At 39.7% G+C, this 21,083-nt stretch overlaps 3 protein-coding genes across 6 annotated transcripts in view; 1 reads left to right on the top strand and 2 right to left on the bottom strand.

The window, feature by feature from the left end:
* On the bottom strand, positions 1 to 4,977 carry nif3l1 (NIF3 NGG1 interacting factor 3-like 1 (S. cerevisiae)). 3 transcript variants are annotated; one of them, XM_085170544.1, is made up of 7 exons: positions 4,589 to 4,977; positions 2,918 to 3,513; positions 2,642 to 2,798; positions 1,336 to 1,459; positions 1,101 to 1,239; positions 480 to 563; positions 1 to 389 (listed from the first exon to the last, which is right to left on the bottom strand). In XM_085170544.1, exons 2-7 carry the CDS (start codon positions 3,501 to 3,503, stop codon positions 205 to 207), a joined length of 1,275 nt encoding a protein of 424 aa, XP_085026670.1. In that variant the 5' UTR covers positions 3,504 to 3,513; positions 4,589 to 4,977; the 3' UTR covers positions 1 to 204. The 3 variants fall into 3 exon arrangements, with proteins under 3 accessions (XP_085026670.1, XP_085026669.1, XP_085026671.1); XM_085170543.1 differs by having other exon boundaries at positions 2,918 to 3,515; positions 4,497 to 4,606; XM_085170545.1 differs by lacking the exon at positions 4,589 to 4,977 and adding an exon at positions 4,320 to 4,477.
* Positions 4,978 to 7,506: 2,529 nt separating this feature from the next.
* On the bottom strand, positions 7,507 to 10,097 carry cabp5a (calcium binding protein 5a). The gene is made up of 7 exons (XM_085170546.1): positions 9,838 to 10,097; positions 9,544 to 9,593; positions 9,332 to 9,362; positions 9,075 to 9,218; positions 8,822 to 8,931; positions 8,551 to 8,698; positions 7,507 to 8,464 (listed from the first exon to the last, which is right to left on the bottom strand). Exons 1-7 carry the CDS (start codon positions 9,875 to 9,877, stop codon positions 8,436 to 8,438), a joined length of 552 nt encoding a protein of 183 aa, XP_085026672.1. The 5' UTR covers positions 9,878 to 10,097; the 3' UTR covers positions 7,507 to 8,435.
* Positions 10,098 to 16,006: 5,909 nt separating this feature from the next.
* The window catches only part of taok2b (TAO kinase 2b), a 30,995-nt gene continuing 25,918 nt past the window's right edge, over positions 16,007 to 21,083 (top strand). The window contains exon 1 of one of the 2 annotated variants that reach the window (XM_085170541.1): positions 16,007 to 16,604. The gene's annotated coding sequence lies outside the window, so the exon portion shown is untranslated. The remainder of the gene's footprint in view (positions 16,605 to 21,083) is intronic. The other variant, XM_085170542.1, reaches the window with a different exon arrangement.

Here is a 21,083-nt window from a genome sequence, read left to right as displayed (position 1 = left end):
TTTTGATCAACCACAGCCCATTTTATTAAGACCCTTCCAGAGAGACATGATAAATACAACAACATTTAACAATATTTTCAAGGCACAGCCAGTGGATAGCCTTACGTAAAGAGCCTGCATGGCAGGGTTGCCAAAATGTCACACATATCTGTAGTAAAAAGTCATCTTTCAGAAAAACTACTGTAACTTCCAATCAAGAGTCAGTCAAACGACCTCCAGAGGGTCTCTGTCAGCCTTCGACAGGACCACTGTTACGCTATCGGGCAGGCGCACGGCTAGTCTCTCCCTGAACACAGCCAAGTAACCCCGCTCGCTGTTGCTGTGGTCACTGAGGATCACGCTGGTTCCTTTTGCCACAGCATCCAGCACTTCATGGTGGGACATCTCCCCTGAAAAAGGGGGCATAATTATGTCTGCAAGCGTTGTGATATGAAGACGTTTTAGTATTATTTAAACTAATAAAATTAAATGTTTGTTACCTGTGACATAGAGGTCCGCCTTGACTCCATTCAGTACTGAGGCCCCTGACCCAGCACATACAGCCACAGTGCACACAGAGGACTCTGGGGAAGGAAGAAAAAAAAAAACAGAACAGGGACATGACTTTTCTTCTTTCTGTGTGGAGTTTGCATGCTCTCTCTGTTCCTCTGGGTGCTCCAGCTTGTTGTTCTGCTCATTCAGATTATCAGTGAATTTAAATTTTCTGTGCATGTGAGCGTAAACGACTGTGAAAGACTCCCAAACTGACCAGAGTGAACTCTGCCTCCGTACCAGTGTTTATGAACTCATGTCCTCCATGACCTTCTACTGCAGGGATGTCCAACTAATTTGACATCATGGGCCACATGCAGCCCACTTTGATCTTAAGTGGACCGAACGAGCGAAACTGCCCTTTCTGTCAGTGTAATGATATTGAACTACACGTTTAATCCCACTTAATATAAGAAAAAAAAGAGTGCAGAGCTAATGGATGGAAATTCTTGAACGTCCATTGATGTTTCTACCCTTACTGAACCCGTGGTAGAAATTAAATTTGAGCGTGTTATAATTGAACTATTCTAATTTAGTGACAGATTTGTGTGTGTCCACTCGTCTCTCACCCGGCGTCTGCCCCCAGCCCAGAGCCAAACGGAGGTGACTCAAACCCAGGTGAGACTTCAGTTTTTGGACAGCTGCTCCGACAGTCACTGGCTGGTCCAAAACGCTGCATCGGCCTTGGCCGTGGCCCAGGAGAGGGGGCTAAAGAAAAGATGAAGTGTTACTAATACGAACAGAACAAGTTAATCATAACAATAGTCAGGAACTTTTTCTTCAGATTCCTGTAACTGCCCGCACCTTTTCTAACTTTACGATGGTGAGAGACTGGCTGGGAGTGCCGTGTCCTAACAGAGCCTGGACACTCGGGGTCAGCGCTGAGTCACAACAGGTTACGCTGACATGGATACCACTGCTGTCTGGTCTAATATGAAGAGACACAAACTGTTATTTACCAGTACAAAGAAACAAAAGACTTAATAACATCAAGTGTACTATTTACATCCATTACATAACTGTCATGTCGCGATAACTGAGACATGAATTTTGAAAACATTGGTTTCTGACTGTGCTGAGGTTCTTTCAGACTCTTTCCATGTTTAATCCATGATTTACAACTACAGAAAAGCTTCTTTCCCAACTTAAAAGGCACTTTGAGTGATGTAAGTGTACTGTGATTGGTCCGGGTGTGAGTGTCAAACACATAAATCGAACGACCACTAAACAAAGGTGACATTAACATCAGTAAAGCATTAGCCACGCAAACAACAGCTGTTAAAGCAAGGCTTAAAAAGAAGAGGAAAAAAAAACAAAGAAAAATCTGCAAATATATGCAAGGAGGAAGAAGAGAAATCCATCATTAAGTTTGGATATATTATTATTTCTAAAACAAGAAAAAAAGATTTCGATTTTGAATATGGTGTCTTATATAGGGGGAAAAAAAAAATCACACTAAAGTTGGATCAAAATGTTGTTCATTTTTCTTTTTTTCCATATTCAAACTTTAGTATGTGTAAAATTATTCACCCGACTTAGTTTTAAAAGGATATTATGTGCTTTATGCATGAGAAACTGTAGATAAAGTATCCGTCCTCTACAGTTTCTACAGCCTTAGAAATATGCTTTCAGTGATAGAATATCCAATTATTTTAAGGCCTTCAAGCATCCATACTCGTAGTGCCATACTACCTGATGTTTACTATAATAATGACATTTTGGTCTTAGTTGGGAAAAGGGGCTAAACACAGCCTTACTTTCAACCCCTCAGAAACTTCAAATGTATAATATATACATTTGAAGTTTCTGTAAGTGGTCCGAATGCAAACTGAAACAAATCTTTGGTAATAGTTACAGTCCAAAAGCAGCTTTGGATTACCTGTGATGGCTTCAAGTGTCTGCGGGTGATTTCCAGCTTTGATTAAAGCTAAACGCAAATTACAATAATGTGTGTTTGGAAGAAATAAATCAAAATAATAATAATAATAATACATTTTATTTAAAAGCGCCTGCAGTAAGTACTATTTAAAAGTAACACAGATATGACAAAACTACCAAAATGGTCCTTGAATTTAAAGCTTGTTGCTAATCGGTGATGTCTGAACACAACCTGCTGCCTGAATGCTGTAGGGTCGTTCCACCGTCACAAGCCTTCAGCTCCTCCATGATCATGTTTAGTTCCTCTGCGCTTCTGACCGTGAATTCCAGTTTGTGACTATGGGAGGCGGCGCCGAGAACCTGACTCAACACCGACACCTGACCGCTGCCTGATGCGACAAAGAAAAAAAGCAGTGGGGATGAAATGAAGGTCAGTGAATAAGCATCATGTTCATATCTAATGATTTAAGTGCGAGCATCACATTTTACATTCAGAGAGACTTCTCACCAAGTCCTCCAACCAGCCAGTCGTTCACGCCTCCTTTCACGCAATCCCATGAAGTGTGAGGGGAAAAGACCGCTATGCCGGCCTCCACGGCCCGCACAGCCAGCCGCTGCTTCCAGTCTTTCTGAACCAGACGCTTGATTGGCCGAAACAACGGCGGGTGATACGAAATAATGAGATCGCAGCTCACAGCCACTGCTTCCTCCATGACGGCATCTGTGAGGTCGTTGGATAGCAGAATGGTCTTAACGGGACGAGGTTTGCTCGGCTCCACCAGCAAGCCGACATTATCCCAAGACTCGGCAAGCGACAGCGGAGCAAGCTGCTCCAAAACCTGCAGAACTTCCTTTAATTCCATCAGACCGGACGAATGAGCTGAGGAGAAATTAACAGACGGAGGAAGGCGAGCTGAGCTTTGTCTGCTAGGCAGGATGTGATGACTGTGGGTAGATGAAGGAAGAGAATGAAGGACGGATGAAAAGGCTGAAGAGCACTGAGCAGCTCGGGACTTAAAACTCTGTCTAGTCCAAAGCCTTCTACTGGTGAGCGAGAAAAATGTCCAAGAGAGATTTCTACATCCAGTTAACATCAGGGGAGATCTGTGTGGACAAAAAGAAATAACTAAATAATCATAAATGTTAGACATTTATATGTGACTGCAGATTTTTGTACAAGACTGAAACTAACAACTGCTGAGCTATCTTCTTCTTCGTTCCACTGTCCACTTTAGGCGTTCACCACAGTGGATCATCTACCTCCATCTCACCCTATCTCTAAAATCCTCATCTACATGACCTCCTTCACTACATCTACAAATCTTCTCCGTGGTCTTCCTCTTCTCCTACTGCCTGGCAGCTGCATCTTCTATATTTTTTGTCTAATATATCTACCTTTACATATGTACCTCTGCTCCTGGCAGCTTCACTATCACACAGTGTTCTTCTTAATCTAGCTTCAAAAACTTTTTCTCATGTCTTCATGGTGTCATCTTTATCCCTCTGTGTCCCTCTTTGTAATCTCTATACCTCCACAGGTAGGCCATGAGGATTCTACTGATTTCCTCTTCAAATTATTAGATGTCCTGTCTATGCTGAGTCTATTCTCAGTCCCAGCCTGTGCTGCTCACACTGACACCTTCAGATCTCACATGCACTTAATGTCTGACATTTTTAAAAGGAAAATTAACTACTAACTTAATCCAGTGATCGGTTTTGTATGGTTTTATACGCATTTCAACCTGTCCATTTCCACATGGATACACATGTTGTTTCTGCCTCGCTTAAAGACTCCATCCAAAGTTAAACACTAATCAGAACAGTTAGCAACAAATGCAAACAGACGGCTACAACTCTTAAGCGTACATTTTTTTTAGTCCAGAGCAAATCATTTACTAAAAGCCACATACCTGCACTTTATGATTATTATAAACCTTATTTATAGACTTAAAACCAGCAGCTTTGAGTTGTGACAACTGCCAAGCGTGCAGCTAACAGCAGAGCTAGTTAGCTGCCATTAGCTGCCACAGTAAACCGTCCTTTAACGTCAACACACCAGCATGTAAATATATGCACGACTCAACAAGTCGCTTGTTTCTGACGGATGAAAACTAATAACAATATGGTTTTCAGTTTTTAGCTAAATATATTCTGGTGTAGTGGCAGAGGCTGTACTTACTGCAGAACTGGCAAGATGTCCCTTTTCGGCTTCCGTCCGCAACAATTTTTTTTTTAACTTTATTTATTTATTTATTTGTTTGTTTGTTTATTTATGGGGTCAAGTTATGTCTTTCGTCTTGACCATGAGGACATATACATATAACTTATAAACTAAGTAGTATAAATTACTTATAGTAAGTATTATAAAGTAAGTTTTATTTAACATATATGGTTACTTTCTTCTTCTTTTTTATTTATCACCCAAAAACTAGCCATCGAGCCATCGACACAGAAACTACGACTTAAATATAGAAAGGACTGAGCGCATGTGCAACAATACAAAGAGGAAAATAGAGAATAACAATGAATGATATTAACATAATTACAAGTGATATTAATTCAGCCCAAATGAAATAAATAAATAATAATAAAAAATAGAAACAGAGCTTTGTAAATGTTCTTTTTTTTTTTTTTTTTTACTTTTCAAAGTTTCACATATCCTTCATAAAATTTGGAGAAAGGTGGTTTTAATATTCAGGAATCTGCATCGATGAATAAAATAAACAGTATTATCAAGACTTTGTTGAACTCCAGCTTAGGAAAATGTGGTTATATATTTGGTTTGGTTTGGATTTTGTGGGAAAGAGTGACTGGTGTACGTTTTACTCCCCTTTTTATTGTCCTCTGTTTGGCATTTGTGTACATCTCTTCTATAATTGGTTTCAGTGCTGCAGAGATTGTTGGATGCTGATAGAAATGACCTCCTGTGTCATCTTTAGTTCACCCCCAGGTCTTATTGGTCTACACCTGAAGGCGCTCTGGTGTGACTCTGATGCAAGATTAGAGGCCGTGTCCTTTATGCTGACAAGTTTCCTCAACACTGAGAGGACAGAAGGTGATTTCCTTAAGACGGTCTTAAGGAAATCAGCTGTGGTGTCCCAGTACGCTTCAGCATAAAAAATATGACGCTGGCCACCAAAGACTAAGAAAACAACAGACGCATTGAAAGATTCACAAGTGGCTCACTGTTTAGCTACAGTATTCATTTAAAGGAACACAACTTGTGCACATTTTTCAAACAAAGGCCAAAAGGAAGTTCATTAGCTGAAGGTGAAGCAGCTTACTGATCTCTTTATTACAGGTCGCACATCAGTAAGACTGAGACGCGCAGAATTCCCTCATCACTCACTTCTCCTGTCCCACTCAGTCCTTTCTTTTTCCATTAAGGTAGTGCAAATAGCAACAGATTTGTAGAAGTATTTGTAGCAGTGAAATAATGAAATAACAACATTTCATTGTTATTTAATTATTCAAATCCCAAATCTTTGGGATTTGAGCATCCCAAAGAATCAGTTAAGAAAAACAATATTTCTCAAGTCGTTACAGTTCGGCTTAGTGTTTTTCAACAACGAGCTTTCTGGTGTTTATAGCGCTGGTGTTATGCAATATTGTCTGTACTCAATGTTACAAAACAAATTCACAGATTAATGTGAGCAAGCAACAACTGGATGACTTTAAAAAGCTGTATTTACTCCCACAGGGCAGGTGCTCCAGCAGCAGATACCCCGCAGTGCATCCGACTCTTCTCAGAAAGATTAAAGCTAACCAAATGAAATCTGCCTGGGGAAGGGACTATCAGTGCAATAGGTTAAAATGGTAAGGGTTGTTTTTTTTTTAATGTGTCTGGCTGAGAAGAAGTCATTGGGTATAGAGGCTACATCAGAGTTGAGTCTGAGAGCAACCAAGAGAGATTACTGAGGATTTATGCAATAAAGGTTGATGCTGGATGTTAGAGGGATCAGGAAGGATCAGGGCAAAGGCCAGCCAGTGAGCATTACATCATCGGATTCTTCCTCTGGACTCATCAACCCTCGCTTGGCACTACATACGTGAGGTTAAATGTGCCCCCCACTCTCCTCTTTAAACACCCTCACTTACATTAGTGTGCCATTAATAGCAGTGAAATCTTGTCGCTTTTTTTGTTTCAGTGTCTGAGTCCCAATCCACATAAAAGAACAATCATTTCAAAATAAAAGTAATAATAATAATAGCAATAAAAGATCAGATATTTTGTTACTTATCCATTAAGCATACCAGCAGAGCGAACACTCTCTCTGTGGAGCACCATTCACAGATGTGTGTTTAGTAATTAGGTTCACTTTTGTTCATTGGCAGCATAAGTCCTCAAGCCCCATCTGTCTGTCTGTTTGATGCTGTGCCCAGTTTGTCGTGCAGCAACATCTGCCTGGCTGGTGTTCCCCGAATGTGACAGTACAGCGTGTCCCGTGGCACATCCCTGAATTCAGCCCCAATATTTAATCCCAGCCGTGCACACTGTGGATCGGTATGACACAATTACTGATCACCAACTGCAGTCCACAGTCCACAGGTAAAAAAAAGGAAAAAAAAAGAAAGTGTTCACGTGCCTCAAATTTCACTCAGCCTTTCTTTTCCTTTCTTTTTTTAATGGATATGGGGTTATAATACTCTTTAATACTTTTAAGCTCCTCTCTGTGTTTTATGTCCATATTTCCGTGAAGTTCCCAACTTACAGAGAGTATTAACCTCAAATAATGGCTCAGACTGTCTCTCTAAAAGGACACATTCTGAGACATGAACCTCTTTTTTTGTTTTGGGGGAGGTTTTTTTTGCTCTTAATACCTTTAAATCTGTTATGCATCAGTCACAAAATCCCACATTTCTGCCTCATTTCAGTGACACAGTTTCTTATTGTCCTTCCAGAGTTTTTACTCAATCCTAGTAGAGCAGACTCCCTAAACTTTTTCATCTTTAAATCACTTCTTTCTGGAGTGAAATGACTGCACATTACTGGAATGCAAGAAGTCACAAGGACAATATGGTCTACGCTTAAATGAGTCTGTGGGTTCCTTTCAGGCAGACACATTTCTTTCTTGTTCCACAGATACTCCTGAATCCTTTTCAGATGTTCAGATCAGATGTTTTATTTTGTGCTTTGCCAAAGAAAAGGCAGATCCATGTTACTGCTTCACTTGTTGGAAGTTAGTTACAGATTACCTAATACAACCAGCTCAGGTTAATAATGTACAGTACAGTAGTGACTTAACTTTACATCCTGCTTTGTTGTAACATTGTTTAAATGGTAAGAATAATTTAATAACAATACAAATATAAAAACAATTTCATTTCAACAAACATCCACTGTATACAGTCTATATCAGGGTTGTCAAACATGAGGCCCAGGGGCCAGAGTGGGCCTGGCAAAGACTACAATCTGGTCCACGAGATGCCTTTGGAAGATATGCATACATTTTTGGACTTTTAATGTATTGTTAAGTTTTGGATTTTTTTCCTGCTGATGAAGAAATAGAAGTTTCAGTTTTTCACAATAAGTCCACAAAAAAGGTGTGAAGTAACATGAAATTTCTGATTTTTTTCTGTAATCTTACACAGTTATTTCTCACAATCTAAGCCTATGCTAAGGGTTTCTTTTATTTACTACAGCATTATTTCTTTATCATGTGGAAAAACTGAGACATACTTGGACTTCTTTTTCTTATATTAAGATATTTCAGTGATTAAATATATACTTAGACTTCTTTCCACTGCCCACTAGGATCAAAGTGAACTAAATGAGTTTGACATCCCTGGTATATATGATGAAACATAACAACAGAGTTTGTTTTTTTAGCACTCTTATGCTTGAAAAATCATTACAAATTGTAATTCTTTGCATAGCTATAAAATCTGCTCTGAGATCAGTCTGATATTGCTTGTTTTGAGCATCTAATTTTAACATTTGCAAGCCCAGAAAAGAACAGCATCAGTGTTAGTGCGTGTTTGCAGAGGTGTAAATGAATGTTCCTGACTGGCCTTGTCCTCGACTGTCATTGACGGGACATCATTCTGACAAATTCTGCAAAGGAGAAGAAGACGTGGATCAGTTGCTTCACTTCACTGCACTGTTACTCTTTACTGATGTAGGCGAAAGACAGTCTGTACCTTCAAAATCTACTGTGCCATCCCCGTTGTCATCGGCCTCTTTCACTATGGCATCGATTTCTCTCCGGCTCATGTGCTGTCCCATCAGCTTCATCATGGCTGATCGCAGCTCCTCCGTTGTGATCTCTCCATCTCCGTCCATGTCAAACTAACAAGAGGCAGCAAACAGCAGAGAGCAGCTTTTAATCACAGCTGTGATGATAATGATTGCCATCTGGCAGTCTAGAACGCAGGTGGCTGGAAAGTTTCAGAAAAAGCTCTTTACTCTCACCTCTTTGAAGGCGTCTTTCAGCTCCTTCATACCGATCATTCCAGACGTCTCTGCCAGCAGTTTCGGGGCCATCAACTCCACAAAGTCGTCAAAGTCGACTCTGCCACCGACTAGAGGGGGAAAAAAAGTTTGACATGTCTGTGGGCTTTTCTGTCTCTCATCAAATCTAGATTAAAGCAATGAAAACAGCCGCTAACTATGGGATTCCTCAACGAATTCAACTTTTAAACAAACACTTTTTTTAAGGACTCACGGTTCATGTTGATATTTTGACTCAGCTCGATCAGCTCCATCTCAGTGGGCATATAACCCATTGTCCTCATCAGGTTGCCCAGGTCCTTACAGCTGATCAGCCCGTCCTTGTCTTTATCAAACTCATTGAATGCATCGCGCAACTCTGCAGAGGTTTAAAGTAAAAAAATCTAATCAAAAAATGAAATGTGCAAAGTGTACAAATGTAGGTAAAAAACAATGACATAGTCATAAAAATGAGAAAACAAAAAATATTACCATCAATCTCATCATCAGCCAGCTGTCTTGTCTGCACAAAGAAATAATAATTGCTTAACTTCAGTATAATATGAACATTAAGAAGAAACACGGTGCTTTCTAACTACTTATGAATGCAGCAGTTATCACAATCACATAATCACAATCACAATAGCATTTTCCAGCACAAAATCCATCAAAACAATAATTAAATTCCTGCAGCTTATACTTACAATGTTTTTCCCTCCCCGCAAGAAAATACACGCTGCCCCCAAGCTCATTTCTGCAAGAGGAAATACAGATGTACTTTTATGAAATGTCAGGAAATCACTGACACACGATGTAGAGCTTGGTGGGTTTTGCTATGAAAACACTACTGCTGAAAAAAAGGTCTATTCACACAATAATTAGTCCAATAAACTCTCGCAATATTATAAACATGTCATTTATATATACTGTTATAATTTCTTAAAAACTTTACAGGTTATTGACATCTTCTAAATAAAAAGGTTTTAAAGAGATGTTACCTTCCTCAGATGAATTCTGTTTGTCAGCCAAAAGCATCATACATAAGCTCTCTGGAGCTGAGGACCTGCAGCTGACCTGTGCAGTGCAAAAACTACCCTGCCTTCCTCCTCTTGCTTTGTCTTCTCAGTGTGAGCGCTGTCTCTGATTAACCGCAACAGCTTGTGCCTCTCAGTGTGTCGCGACCCTTTGTGCCCAGACTGCCAGGATGCTTGGAAATTGTATGAGGGTGTGTTTGGGTGCATCCAGACTTGTGGGGAGGAGTCAGCGGTGTGACCGGAGGAAAGCAGGATCAGGGATGAAAGAGATGATGCCCTGGTTTCCTGCTGAGTGGTGACATCACAAACTTTACTGCTATCTGAGCCCAGAGCCGACCGAAAATATGCGATATGATGAAGTCAGCTAAGAGGTGCTTTATTATGCATTGAAGTAATTACAGTGTCCTTCTCCTACTCACTCATGTTTTATGCAGGAGATGCAACACGAGCCTATTATTGTGAATAACTGTTTCAAGTGCAGCATAAAAGAACCAGGGCTATCACTCAGCCGTTTATTTGTCAGATACTCATAATTAATGATTTATTATTAGTTTAAAAATTTGATGAACCTGAAGTAACATCTACAATTTGCTTTTCTAGGGCGATCGTGGCTCAAGAGTTGGGAGTTCGCCTTGTAATTGGAAGGTTGCCGGTTCGAGCCCCGGCTTGGTCAGTCTCGGTCGTTGTGTCCTTGGGCAAGACACTTCACCTGTTGCCTACTGGTGGTGGTCAGAGGGCCTGGTGGCGCCAGTGTCCGGCAGCCTCGCCTCTGTCAGTGCGCCCCAGGGTGGCTGTGGTTACATTGTAGCTTACAATGTAACCACAGCCACACATTCACACCAGTGTGTGAATGTGTGCGTGAATGGGTGGATGACTGGATATGTAAAGTGCTTTGGGGTCCTTAGGGACTAGTGAGGCGCTATATAAATACAGGCCATTTACCATTTTACCATTTCTAAGTTGAAAAATGTTGGTGACAAATCTACGTTTGAAATCAGCAAAAGTTTCATTTTTAATCAGAACAGTTTGTTCAACTGATTAATAAAGAGGCTCAGAAATACAAAGCACCAAACTTTTTTCATTAATTTCTATTTTAAACGCTTCTCATTCCAATATTTAAGTTTTTATATTTGCATATCTATTTATTTATTTATTAGTTGGTTTATTTTGCTTGTTGCCCTTTTCTGTGTGTTTAACTGTCACAGTGGTCTCTCACCTCTGTGTGAATAACAGGCTCATAAAAACACCACATAATAATGTAGTAATCTCTTTTAATTTGTAATCATTTCAGAATCTAAAGTATTTCTTAAAATTCCTGTAACACTTTAAATGTTTTACGTTTAACAGGATTTTGCTTTTCAGTGTTCTTAGTGTAACTTTGGGGGAAATGTCATAATTGAAACAGAACTACAAACATGTCTTTGGACAAACTGATATCTGAAAGTAAAAAAAAAAGTTATATACTGCAAAATCTTCTCATCAGGATGCTAACAGGTAATTTATATGAAGTTAGCAGCAAAAGTCAGTGTTCATCAAAGACTACAAATAAAGTTACATGTTTATGATCATTTATTGTTTCTGGATTGTGTGGCTTTATTTATATTTGCTGTGCTGCAGAACACGTGACAGTAACACAATACAAGAATAGATGGTCATTTGGCTCATCGCTCTGTTGTTCCAGCCCTGATTATTTTCAAAGACATCAGAGTGAAACAGATTTTTGAAGTATTAAAGAGTCACAGGCCGATTACAGCTATTATCCCACTGTGTGATAATCTGCACGACTATTTGTTACATTTGAATGAAGAAAGGGATTTACGGCTGTGTTTGAGGTTAATAGTCAACACAGAGGTTTAAAATAGCATTTTATTTTATGTTCATTTTATGTGTGTGTGTGTGTCTTCATTTTTTGCCAGTTTGACAGGCAGAGTTTTTACATCACATGCACATCCTGATACAACCCCAAACGGATTTGTGTGTCCTTCTGGGATTGAACCAGAGATCTTTTCTTTGTTAGGGAAATGTGAAAACCAGCTAACTGTAAAGCCTAGTATAGAGGCTTTTCTTTAAATTATAAAATGCCTCTGTCAGTGCGCCCCAGGGCAGCGGTGGCAACAATGTAGCTTGCCATCACCAGTGTGTGAATGTGTGTGTGAATGATTGAATGTAGCGTAAAGCGCTTTGGGGTCCTTAGGGACTGAGTAAAGTGTTATACAAATGCAGGCCATTTACCATTTAAATTATAAGTTTAGTTATGTGCAGATCTCATAACAACATCATTCGTTTCTTTTTGCTTTTCTTTGTTCTTATATTGTTGAAGAAATCTTTTTTTCCCTGTCAATCACAAGATACTCCAACAACAAAGCATATCCTGCTTCATCCTCCGTTTAACAGGGACCAACATTTACTAAATAAATATCACGTTGTGTTCATGAACACCTACCCCAACCGAGGTCATAAGCCCATCAGGAAAAAATCTGCTTTTATTACAAACAATATGCTTGAAATGTGTTTAGCACATTAAAAACACTGTAATTAGCAGTAAAGCTACACTGCTATTGCAGGTTTAATATTCTTAAACTAACAATAATATTTGTTATGCTGCAAAAGAAAATCACAAATACTGTAAAACAGAAAAATACACTGTATAAGCAAAGCTGAGTAATGAGCTGCCAGAGTTACTGCTGCTGCTCAGAGAATTTTCCTCTGTGTTGAACCTGCTTCACATGTCCCATAAATGACTTTAATTGTGATTTAACAGTGTTCACGACATCTTCAGGTTTTGTGTGGGGAGAATTTTGCTTCTTGTTCTTCTTTTTTTTAAATAGAATATTAAATTCCACATATGAGTAATTTGTATAATCTACATCAGGTATGTTTTTTTCAATTTACTTTGGTTGTTCGGGGGAAGAAAAATCACACTGATTATATAGAAGTCTCATGAACCCACAAAACCTTGTGTATGAAACATAATACACTAGCTTTAACGGTTAAAATGTCACCATAAGTGACAAATATGGCTGGATAGTTTGTTTGCTGAAGCTCTTTATCTAAACAGCTTGGGGGGGGGGGGGGGGGGGGAGTGTTCCACAAAAACCATGTAAATGTTTAGTCTGATATTTTTAGATGAGCTGAAACACTAAACAGACTCGGTGGCGTGTGTGTCCTCTTCTCCTGACCGTTTTCTCTTTGCATGCCTTCCTGTTATGTAAATTTACCAGAAATCTGTTTGCATAAGAAGCATAATCTGCTGGGCAATGCAACAGGAACCAATAATGATTTATCATCCTTTTTTTACCCTCTCCTCTGTCGTTGCAGTGGTGGGCCAGCTGAGGGGTTATGCAAGATCACATCCACGGCTGCTGAAAGATGTCTGTGGAGGGCAGGAGGTATATGAGTGAAGAGAGCCTGATTTAGAAAAAAACTATAGAAGGGGGGGAAACTTCACATTAGCTGTAGGCTGATGAAAAATATGTTATTTGATTAATAAGTAGACCAAGACATTTGTAATAGCAATGGCAATTTTATTTGTATATTACATTTCATTACATGAAACTCAATGTGCTCAACAAAGGATAACATAAAAACCAGAGCAGGTTTACGATGCCTAAAGGCAGTAAAAACAGCAAAAACTAAATTATGAATCCTACAAGTGTGACTTCCTCAGCTGTGTTAGCCTTTCATAAGAAAGTTCTTTGTTGGAGTTACAGCCTGACCAGCCTCTGAGAATCATAACACACCGAAAAGGTTGAGGGGATAATATTTCTCTGTGTGTGTGTGTGTGTGTGTGTGTGTGTGTGTGTGTGTGTGTGTGTGTGTGTGTGTGTGTGTGTGTGTACCATCTGAAAATGCACAACACAGATTATACTGAGTGGATTAAGACAGCAAATGCCGTGCCAAACAAGCCATATGTGTGATTGCGATGACGTGCCGCTGCGTGCAGACATCATCTGAAATCAAATCAGGTTGAATGAAGGAAAACAACAAAATCCATTTAAGTGAAAAGGGATTTGGGGGAAAAAAAATCCCATTTAATAGTCGCTGAATAAGCTCTACCCCTACACACTGGTAACAAATACCTGAAACATTGTAGCCCACGTACTGGTCTTGATTTTAAATGATGGCTGACTGATGCTGGTAGGTCACTGCTAGACATGTCTGTCATTCTGTTAGGTTATGCAACAGCATCACTATATAGCATTTTTAATTCTCAGTAAGGATTATATAGTAGTTTTGGAAAAATCCCGCAATCTCATCACGCTATAGCATCAGAATTTCTCCGTAAAGATTGCATAATGATCTGTCATCCCAAATGCTGGCCACTATGATAAGGAAATAATAAACAACTTTATTAATATGCACTGAGCTAAGCTTTAAATACTTACATCACTATGTATGATGTAATTATTAAGAGAGCTTAATTATTGTTATCTGAATCAAATCCTCTCATTTATTTATTATTTTTTCTCACCTTCACAAAGGAACACATTGAACAGGACACGCAATCCACTGTGTAATCTATTTATGAGGCTGGCCTGCAGATGTTTAAGGACATAATGTAGGCCAATATAAAAATACATGCACCAAAGGTGTTTTCTCGTACTTGCTGTGTCTGTTTTAGGCAATGCTGACAATCAGTCAGCATGAGTTGATGGTTGATTTATAGCAACAGTGGATTTTTATGTGATTTTGCAATGCATTTTTTCAGAAATAACATTTTCTGGACGCAGATGATTATTTGTGTTATTACAAATCATTAATACATGCCAATATTAAAACATTTTATCTATATTTGTAAGACCAACTTTACAAAATTGGTCTTACATAGGTTTTTATTTGGTTTAGATCTAAAAACCAAACTCTGGAGACACATTGCCTCAAACGGCATAAACTGTTGAGCAAATTAGTCTCATTTCAGATTGGTTTAGCAGAAGAAACCCTACATATAATATGAACTTTTATCTTTAGATTTCTACAGTGTCTGTCTGATTAATAAAGATTTCATTCATTCATTCATTTGTTTTGTATCCCATATGGTACACGTGCTGTTTACAGGATGACTGCAGAAAGATTAGCATTAAAACAACTGAAATTACTACTGAAACTACTGAAAAAGTCCAAGTAGTTTAAGAAGGGAAAACTTACCAAACTCTCACAGTTAAATTGCATAAAATGAATGTTGAGAGTCTATTATCAATGGGATAGGCCCCAGAGCCCCTGCGATCCTGATTTAAAGTAAGTGAAAGGAGATAGATGGATGGATAGATGGATGGATGGAGTTCAGAATAGTTACTACAATGCAAACAGTACTTTGAAGCAATTTTACTTCCAGTCTTAAAGATATAACTTGATTTTATTTAGTCTTGTTTTTGTTTTTTTGTTGTGGGACATTACTAAGAGATTTTTTATAACGCTTGATGCTTTGTGGAATCATTTAGTCCTCTAGAATCAGTAGAGGAGGATGTTAGCCGAAGCTAATGTCCATTACGAACAAGACATCTCACCCCTGTATGAGCATGTGGAGGCCATGAGTGGCTCCTTCAGCAGTAGACGGTTACAGCCACTGTGTAGGACCAAGTACCAACACAGGTCCTTCGTCCTGGAAGCAATCCGACTGTTCAATATGCACATAAATACCTGAGAAATCACTCACACTGCACTTTATGTACATATAATTACTGTGACATGTCTTTTAGTGTATATATTAGCCTATATTTTATTTTTGCTTTATTTTATTTTATTGTCTTTTATTTACTTCTGCGTTTTTAGCGGTTTTAGCATTTTTGCGCCTTATTTTTTTTTTCATTGTTTTCTAATATATCCCCAATTCTCTTGTTATTTCTGACCGTTTTGCGGCCGTAGCAAGTGAATTACCCCAGTGTAGATTAATAAAGTCCCTTTCTATCTGTCTAATTCTGAGATTCCTAATCTGAAATTTTGAGATACCTGTCCTAAATATTTAAATTATGGTCATAGTTTTGTTTTGTTGTTGTTTTATTTATTTTGACTGAAATACGCTTCCACATTAGTTAACTATACGAACCCTGATAAATAATGCGAAGCTGCTCTTACCAGTTCAGTTATGTTTTTGCGAACCTCCTCGGCCACGTGAGGATACTATTTACGCCTCACGTGTTCGTTTGAAAGGCGTCGAAGAAGAGCAACTTCCGTTTTCCGCTCGGCTCCCGCCCCGCTCCGCCATCATGAAGTCCTGAACAAAAACGGATGAGAGTCGAGCAAAATGGGGATAACACGAACTGTTGATGAAATCCGCCGACAGCATTATCGTAATGACAGTGCACAGTGCTGAGCGGAGCGGAGCTGTCCATTTGAATGCACCAGCCTCCCACTGAAAGCGTCCCCGGCAGCTCCTGGCGTTGCGTTATTTAGTTAGCGCTGGTGCTAACAGCAGCCAGAGCTAGCCGCTGATTTTCTCTGGACGACGACGCTGCTGCTGCTGCTAGGTTAGCTGGCAGGCGTCGGTCTAGCTAGCTGTCACTTAAACTGACTGCCACTTGACTCATGTCAAGTCGCACACGCCTGCTAGCTGTCCAATTGACTGGGGGCATCAGGATGGAGAGGGGTTTAAGTAAAAGCATCGACAGGCAGAATGTGGTTTATTGGTGTTGAATAGACACCAGCACCGAGGAAAGAGGAGTGAAGACCACTATTTTCCAGCCAGGCCGGTTAGCTAGCTTCAGAGCTAGCTACAGTGGATCCCAAAAGCCACGGTAAGACGTGCTATAAATCATTCAACATGCGGGGCTGTGAGCGCATCCCACCCCGTTTGCAGGGGAGACACCGGCTAGCATGATTAGCTGCCTGATTTTCAGATCTTGGGGAGTTTGACATTGACGTGGAAGCTTGTTGTTGGCCTGCACCTTGAACATTCTTGAGTTGTTGTCAAGCTGCTGTTGAATACATGTGGATTTCTATAGAGAGCAGGAGCGTGGGTAGCCTAATTGAGCAGCCGAGTGAAAAAAGCCGTCTAGCTCGCTCAGCTGATGCTGATGGCAAGCACATATATGGATAATTGCTTATGTGCCTGACCAGTCAAACACAGTAGACATGTTTTGCACAATAGGTCTGTGCTTCTCTGATGTTGTAAAATGCATGTATGTTAAAGAGAGAATCATTGGTGAAACCATGTAATTGTGGCAGACGTTGTGTGGTGTTAACGTGACATGGATGGTTTCGTTAAAATGATTACAAGGTTCCTTTTGCCTTAGTTACAGTCGTCAGAGAACTTCCCATTTTTAAAGGGAACCTAATGCTTCCCGTTTTTCAGAATCAAAATGGCCAAGTGAGTCTTGGTATTTTCATGTTCAAGGGTTTGGGAAAAACTTGAGCTTGATTGGTGACTGTGAACTTAAAAAATTGCAAAAGCTGCCAATGCCCATTTATCAAGGGTTTAACCCTTGATAAAATCTTAATGACTCATGATGACCCAACTTGTTCCAGGCTGCTAACTTTGACACACTGTGCATCACACAGGGAGAAGTTGTTATCTGCACTGCAGCTACACAAAAACATTCACCATTGTACTGTGCATGTGAGTGTATCATCAGTTGGCTTTTCCAATTTTTTCCTTTGGTAAAGATATAACAGCTATATTGATTCAGCTTTTCCAAAAGATATCTTTTCCATAACCACACTTGGGGGGGGGGGGATTGGTTCACATATAAGAATGCGTTGATTTTGACCTTCAGAAAACATCTGATGGTTCTTGCTAGAATTCAGAGACAGACATCACGTTTCATCTTTGTTATTTCAAGGTTTATAGTCTAATATCAGCTCTCTCAGTAGGACATACTAAAAACTGACGAGTAATTGCCCGCATATTTAAACGTGGTCTTCCGCACTCATTTAGCCATATCATGATAGCTCTCCAAAACATAGTGGTTACATGTTGTTTCACTTAAAACTGGTAAATTTTGTCATGTTGTTCCCACACAGGATGCAAAACATGGGGCTGCTAAACTGGTTGGCAGTTTTTATGTGGAATTTGGCCTGATGTTGTCTGGTGGTTTTCAACATTTCAAAAGCTGTATGGAAAGTCAGACAGGGCCAAGTTAATGCTACAAAATGTAGTCCTCAATTTGCTTGTTGGTCACAGTTCATTAGGAAGAAAGAAAGAAACGGCTTAGGGGGGGAAAGAGATCCTGTCAATATATTGCAGTTGGTCTTTTGAAGTTCTTGGCTGTTGGTATCGGCCTCAGAAATCCAGTCTCACTGATGCTCTGCAATGCACTACACAGTCAGTTTGATGCCTGCTTCTCCTTATAATCATATGAACTTTAATTCATGTATTTCTATAAGGCCTATCAGAATACTGTGCAAGTGTGTACAAATGCAAATCAAACCAAGTGTGAGTCACTATCTTAACATTTTGATAGGGAAAAAAAGCAATCCAGCCCACCTGGTTGTTCAACCTCGCCCGTCTGTGTTTTGTTCTTCAGTTTTAACAGAAGCACACCTTTTATCTTGTCGCAGTTGCTGTGTAGTTTTGTGCGCGGGCTGCTGAAGGACCAATGACAACATCATTGTATGAGAGCAGTCTTTTGTTCAGCATTGAGAAAGAAAATAATATGAAATAGTCTTTTTTTTTTTTTTAATCATAGTTTCATGTGTCAGGGAGATTAAAGAAAGAATAGCTCGAGGAAAAAAATGTTGCATCTACCATTTTAAGATCATTTTGGATCTTTAAAATGGATTATGTGCTTCAAAAATGGTGTTTGTTTCCCTGTACTGAAGCTAAAGCCGTATATTCTGTGTTTGGTGAAAATATAGCAATTAAAAAAACGTATATCTTATTGCAGTGTTAAATAGAAAGCTGCTTTCAGCTTCTCCCTTATTCACATGGTGGCCGCCACAGTGGCTACCTCCACTTCTTTGATTAGGCGATCCCAAATTGATTTCTCTCTCTTCCTGGGATCGAACCAGAGATCTTTTGCTTGTTAGGCAGATGTATAAAACACTTCATTATGTGTCACAAATTTCAGTGTTAAACAAAAAAAAAAGTTGTACAGCGGTAAGTGTGGCCAGCCATGTTCACCCTAAATATAGAGACAGACAGTAGCCTCAGTAGCCTGTAGAGCCACCTTTGGCAGCAATAACTTGAAGTAATGGTTTTATGTATGACTTTATCAGTCTCTCACATGATTGTGGAGAAATTCTTGCCCACACGTTGCTGCTGTGCTTGGGATCACTGTCTTGTTGCATGACTTAATGTCAGCCAAGCTTTAGCGGTCAGACAGATGGTCTCACATTTGACTCTAGAATACTTTGGTATACAGAGGAGTGCATGGTTGACTCATTGACTGCAGTGTGCCCAGATCCTGTGCAAAACAAGCCCATATCATCACACCTCCTCAACTTTATCGTCGATATGAGGTGTTAGTGCTGATATGCCGCCTGGTTTTCTCCTCACGTCGCAAAACATCTCCACTTTGGTCCCGTCTGTCTAAAGCACATTGCTCCAGAAGTCTTGTGGTTTGTTCACATGCTGCTTTGAAAGCCTAAGCTATGAGCTTCTTTTTAGAGAGAGGAAGCTTTCTCCTGCCAACTCTTCCAAACAAGCCAATGTGCTGTCATGAACTTTAACATTTAAAATGCTAACTGGGGCCTGTAGAGTTCTTGTTTTTGTTCTTCTGAACATTTAATGGTCTGATCTTGAATTTGTTGGGACATTCCCTGCTGGGAAGTTTGTGGCATTGTGTTAACACACATCTGAATGCTCCAGACCAGCAAACTGTCAAAACTTCTGCTTTTTTAGAGTGCATTTAATCGGTGGCTGCTGAGTCCTATGAGCTCTTTTCACATATATGCACATTGATGAGCCACAAGATTAAAACCATAAAAGTCACTTTTGTGCCACCAAGAAATAAAAGATCCCACCTGTCATGACATGATCAAGGGGGCGTCTTTGGTGTGGCAGCAGATCCTTTGAGTCCTGGTGGTTACAGGATGGGGCCTTCACGTGAATATGTTATAGGATCCGCATTGGTTAATCAGTATATGAGGGTTTCTATTCTACTTTATAAGTATAAACCAAAGTGGGTTGCTCCTAAGAAGCAGAACAGCAAATAATGGATGGATCTGCAGAGCAGTGTGTTGGTCACATTGTTGGGAAAGTTGGCGCATCCTCATGTGAAGTGAAAAATATCTTTCAGTTGATGTTTGTTTTTGTTTTTTTGTTTGTTTGTTTGTTTTTTCATTTGTGTGTCCACTACAGAGGACATTAACAAATAGGCCGGGTCTCAGGAGGCTATGATTGCATGATGATGGATTGCAATTGCAATTGAATATTGCTGTTCTCGCTAGCCTGCAACTGAAAAACTAGTATTTTACAATGTATAATTTAATGCTAGTTAACTGTTGGATCTAAGATGTTACACAGCCACCCATTAGTAGCCAGGACTGCAGCTCTGGCAGACGGCTTGATTCCTCTCTGTGTGATGGGAAGTTGTGAACAAGAAGTGTGGATGGCAGCCCTGCCTAGCCGGTGCAGTTCTGCAGTATTGTGATCGCGAGAAAAAGGATGTATGTAGGTTGTGTCACAGTAAACTAGTATTTAAGAGCTCTGCTGTAGCAATGCAAAAGCACATTCTGTTCAAGTGTGTGGACGTTACCCCAGGAGGGGAGAGAAAGCTAACACTGCTTATGTTAGCCACACGTCTATGTGTGCAGTGTTCTGCTCAGTGCAGCGTGCCACACATTTTAGAAACATTAAAAAGATGTTCCAGATCTTCAAGAAATTGATCAGTATTGTTGCCAGGACCATCCTTTGATATAGTGCTGCATCTCTGCAAGCCTCATACGTACATTGCAAGACAGTCTTCTGCAATACATGACAGTATATGTGTGGGAGAAGAAGAAAAAGCATTAATAAGGTTTAAAAAACATATTTCATAAGACTGAAATAAAATTGTAGATGATGTGTAAGAGAAACTGTGTATTTCCTTAAAAAAAGAAAGAAAAGAAATAACATGGGTGTAAGCCCAGATTTGTGCTTTGTACTGCTTTCCCCTTTCATCTTTGGTTGAGAACAATATATTTTTTAAATGGCATGAGTGACATCAGTGTCAACAATTTCCACCACAGAGATCTAAGTGTGTCGACTTCATGTGACAGACTAGACCGTGTTTCCGAGGCAACTCGTGCTTTCAGCACAAATGTTGGTATCCTTTCCAAATAACAGATGCTCACCC

The sequence above is a fragment of the Neolamprologus multifasciatus genome, chromosome 8 (genome assembly GCF_963576455.1).
Source record: "Neolamprologus multifasciatus chromosome 8, fNeoMul1.2, whole genome shotgun sequence".
NCBI lineage: Eukaryota > Metazoa > Chordata > Actinopteri > Cichliformes > Cichlidae > Neolamprologus > Neolamprologus multifasciatus.
This window is presented reverse-complemented; position numbering and strand designations above follow the sequence as displayed.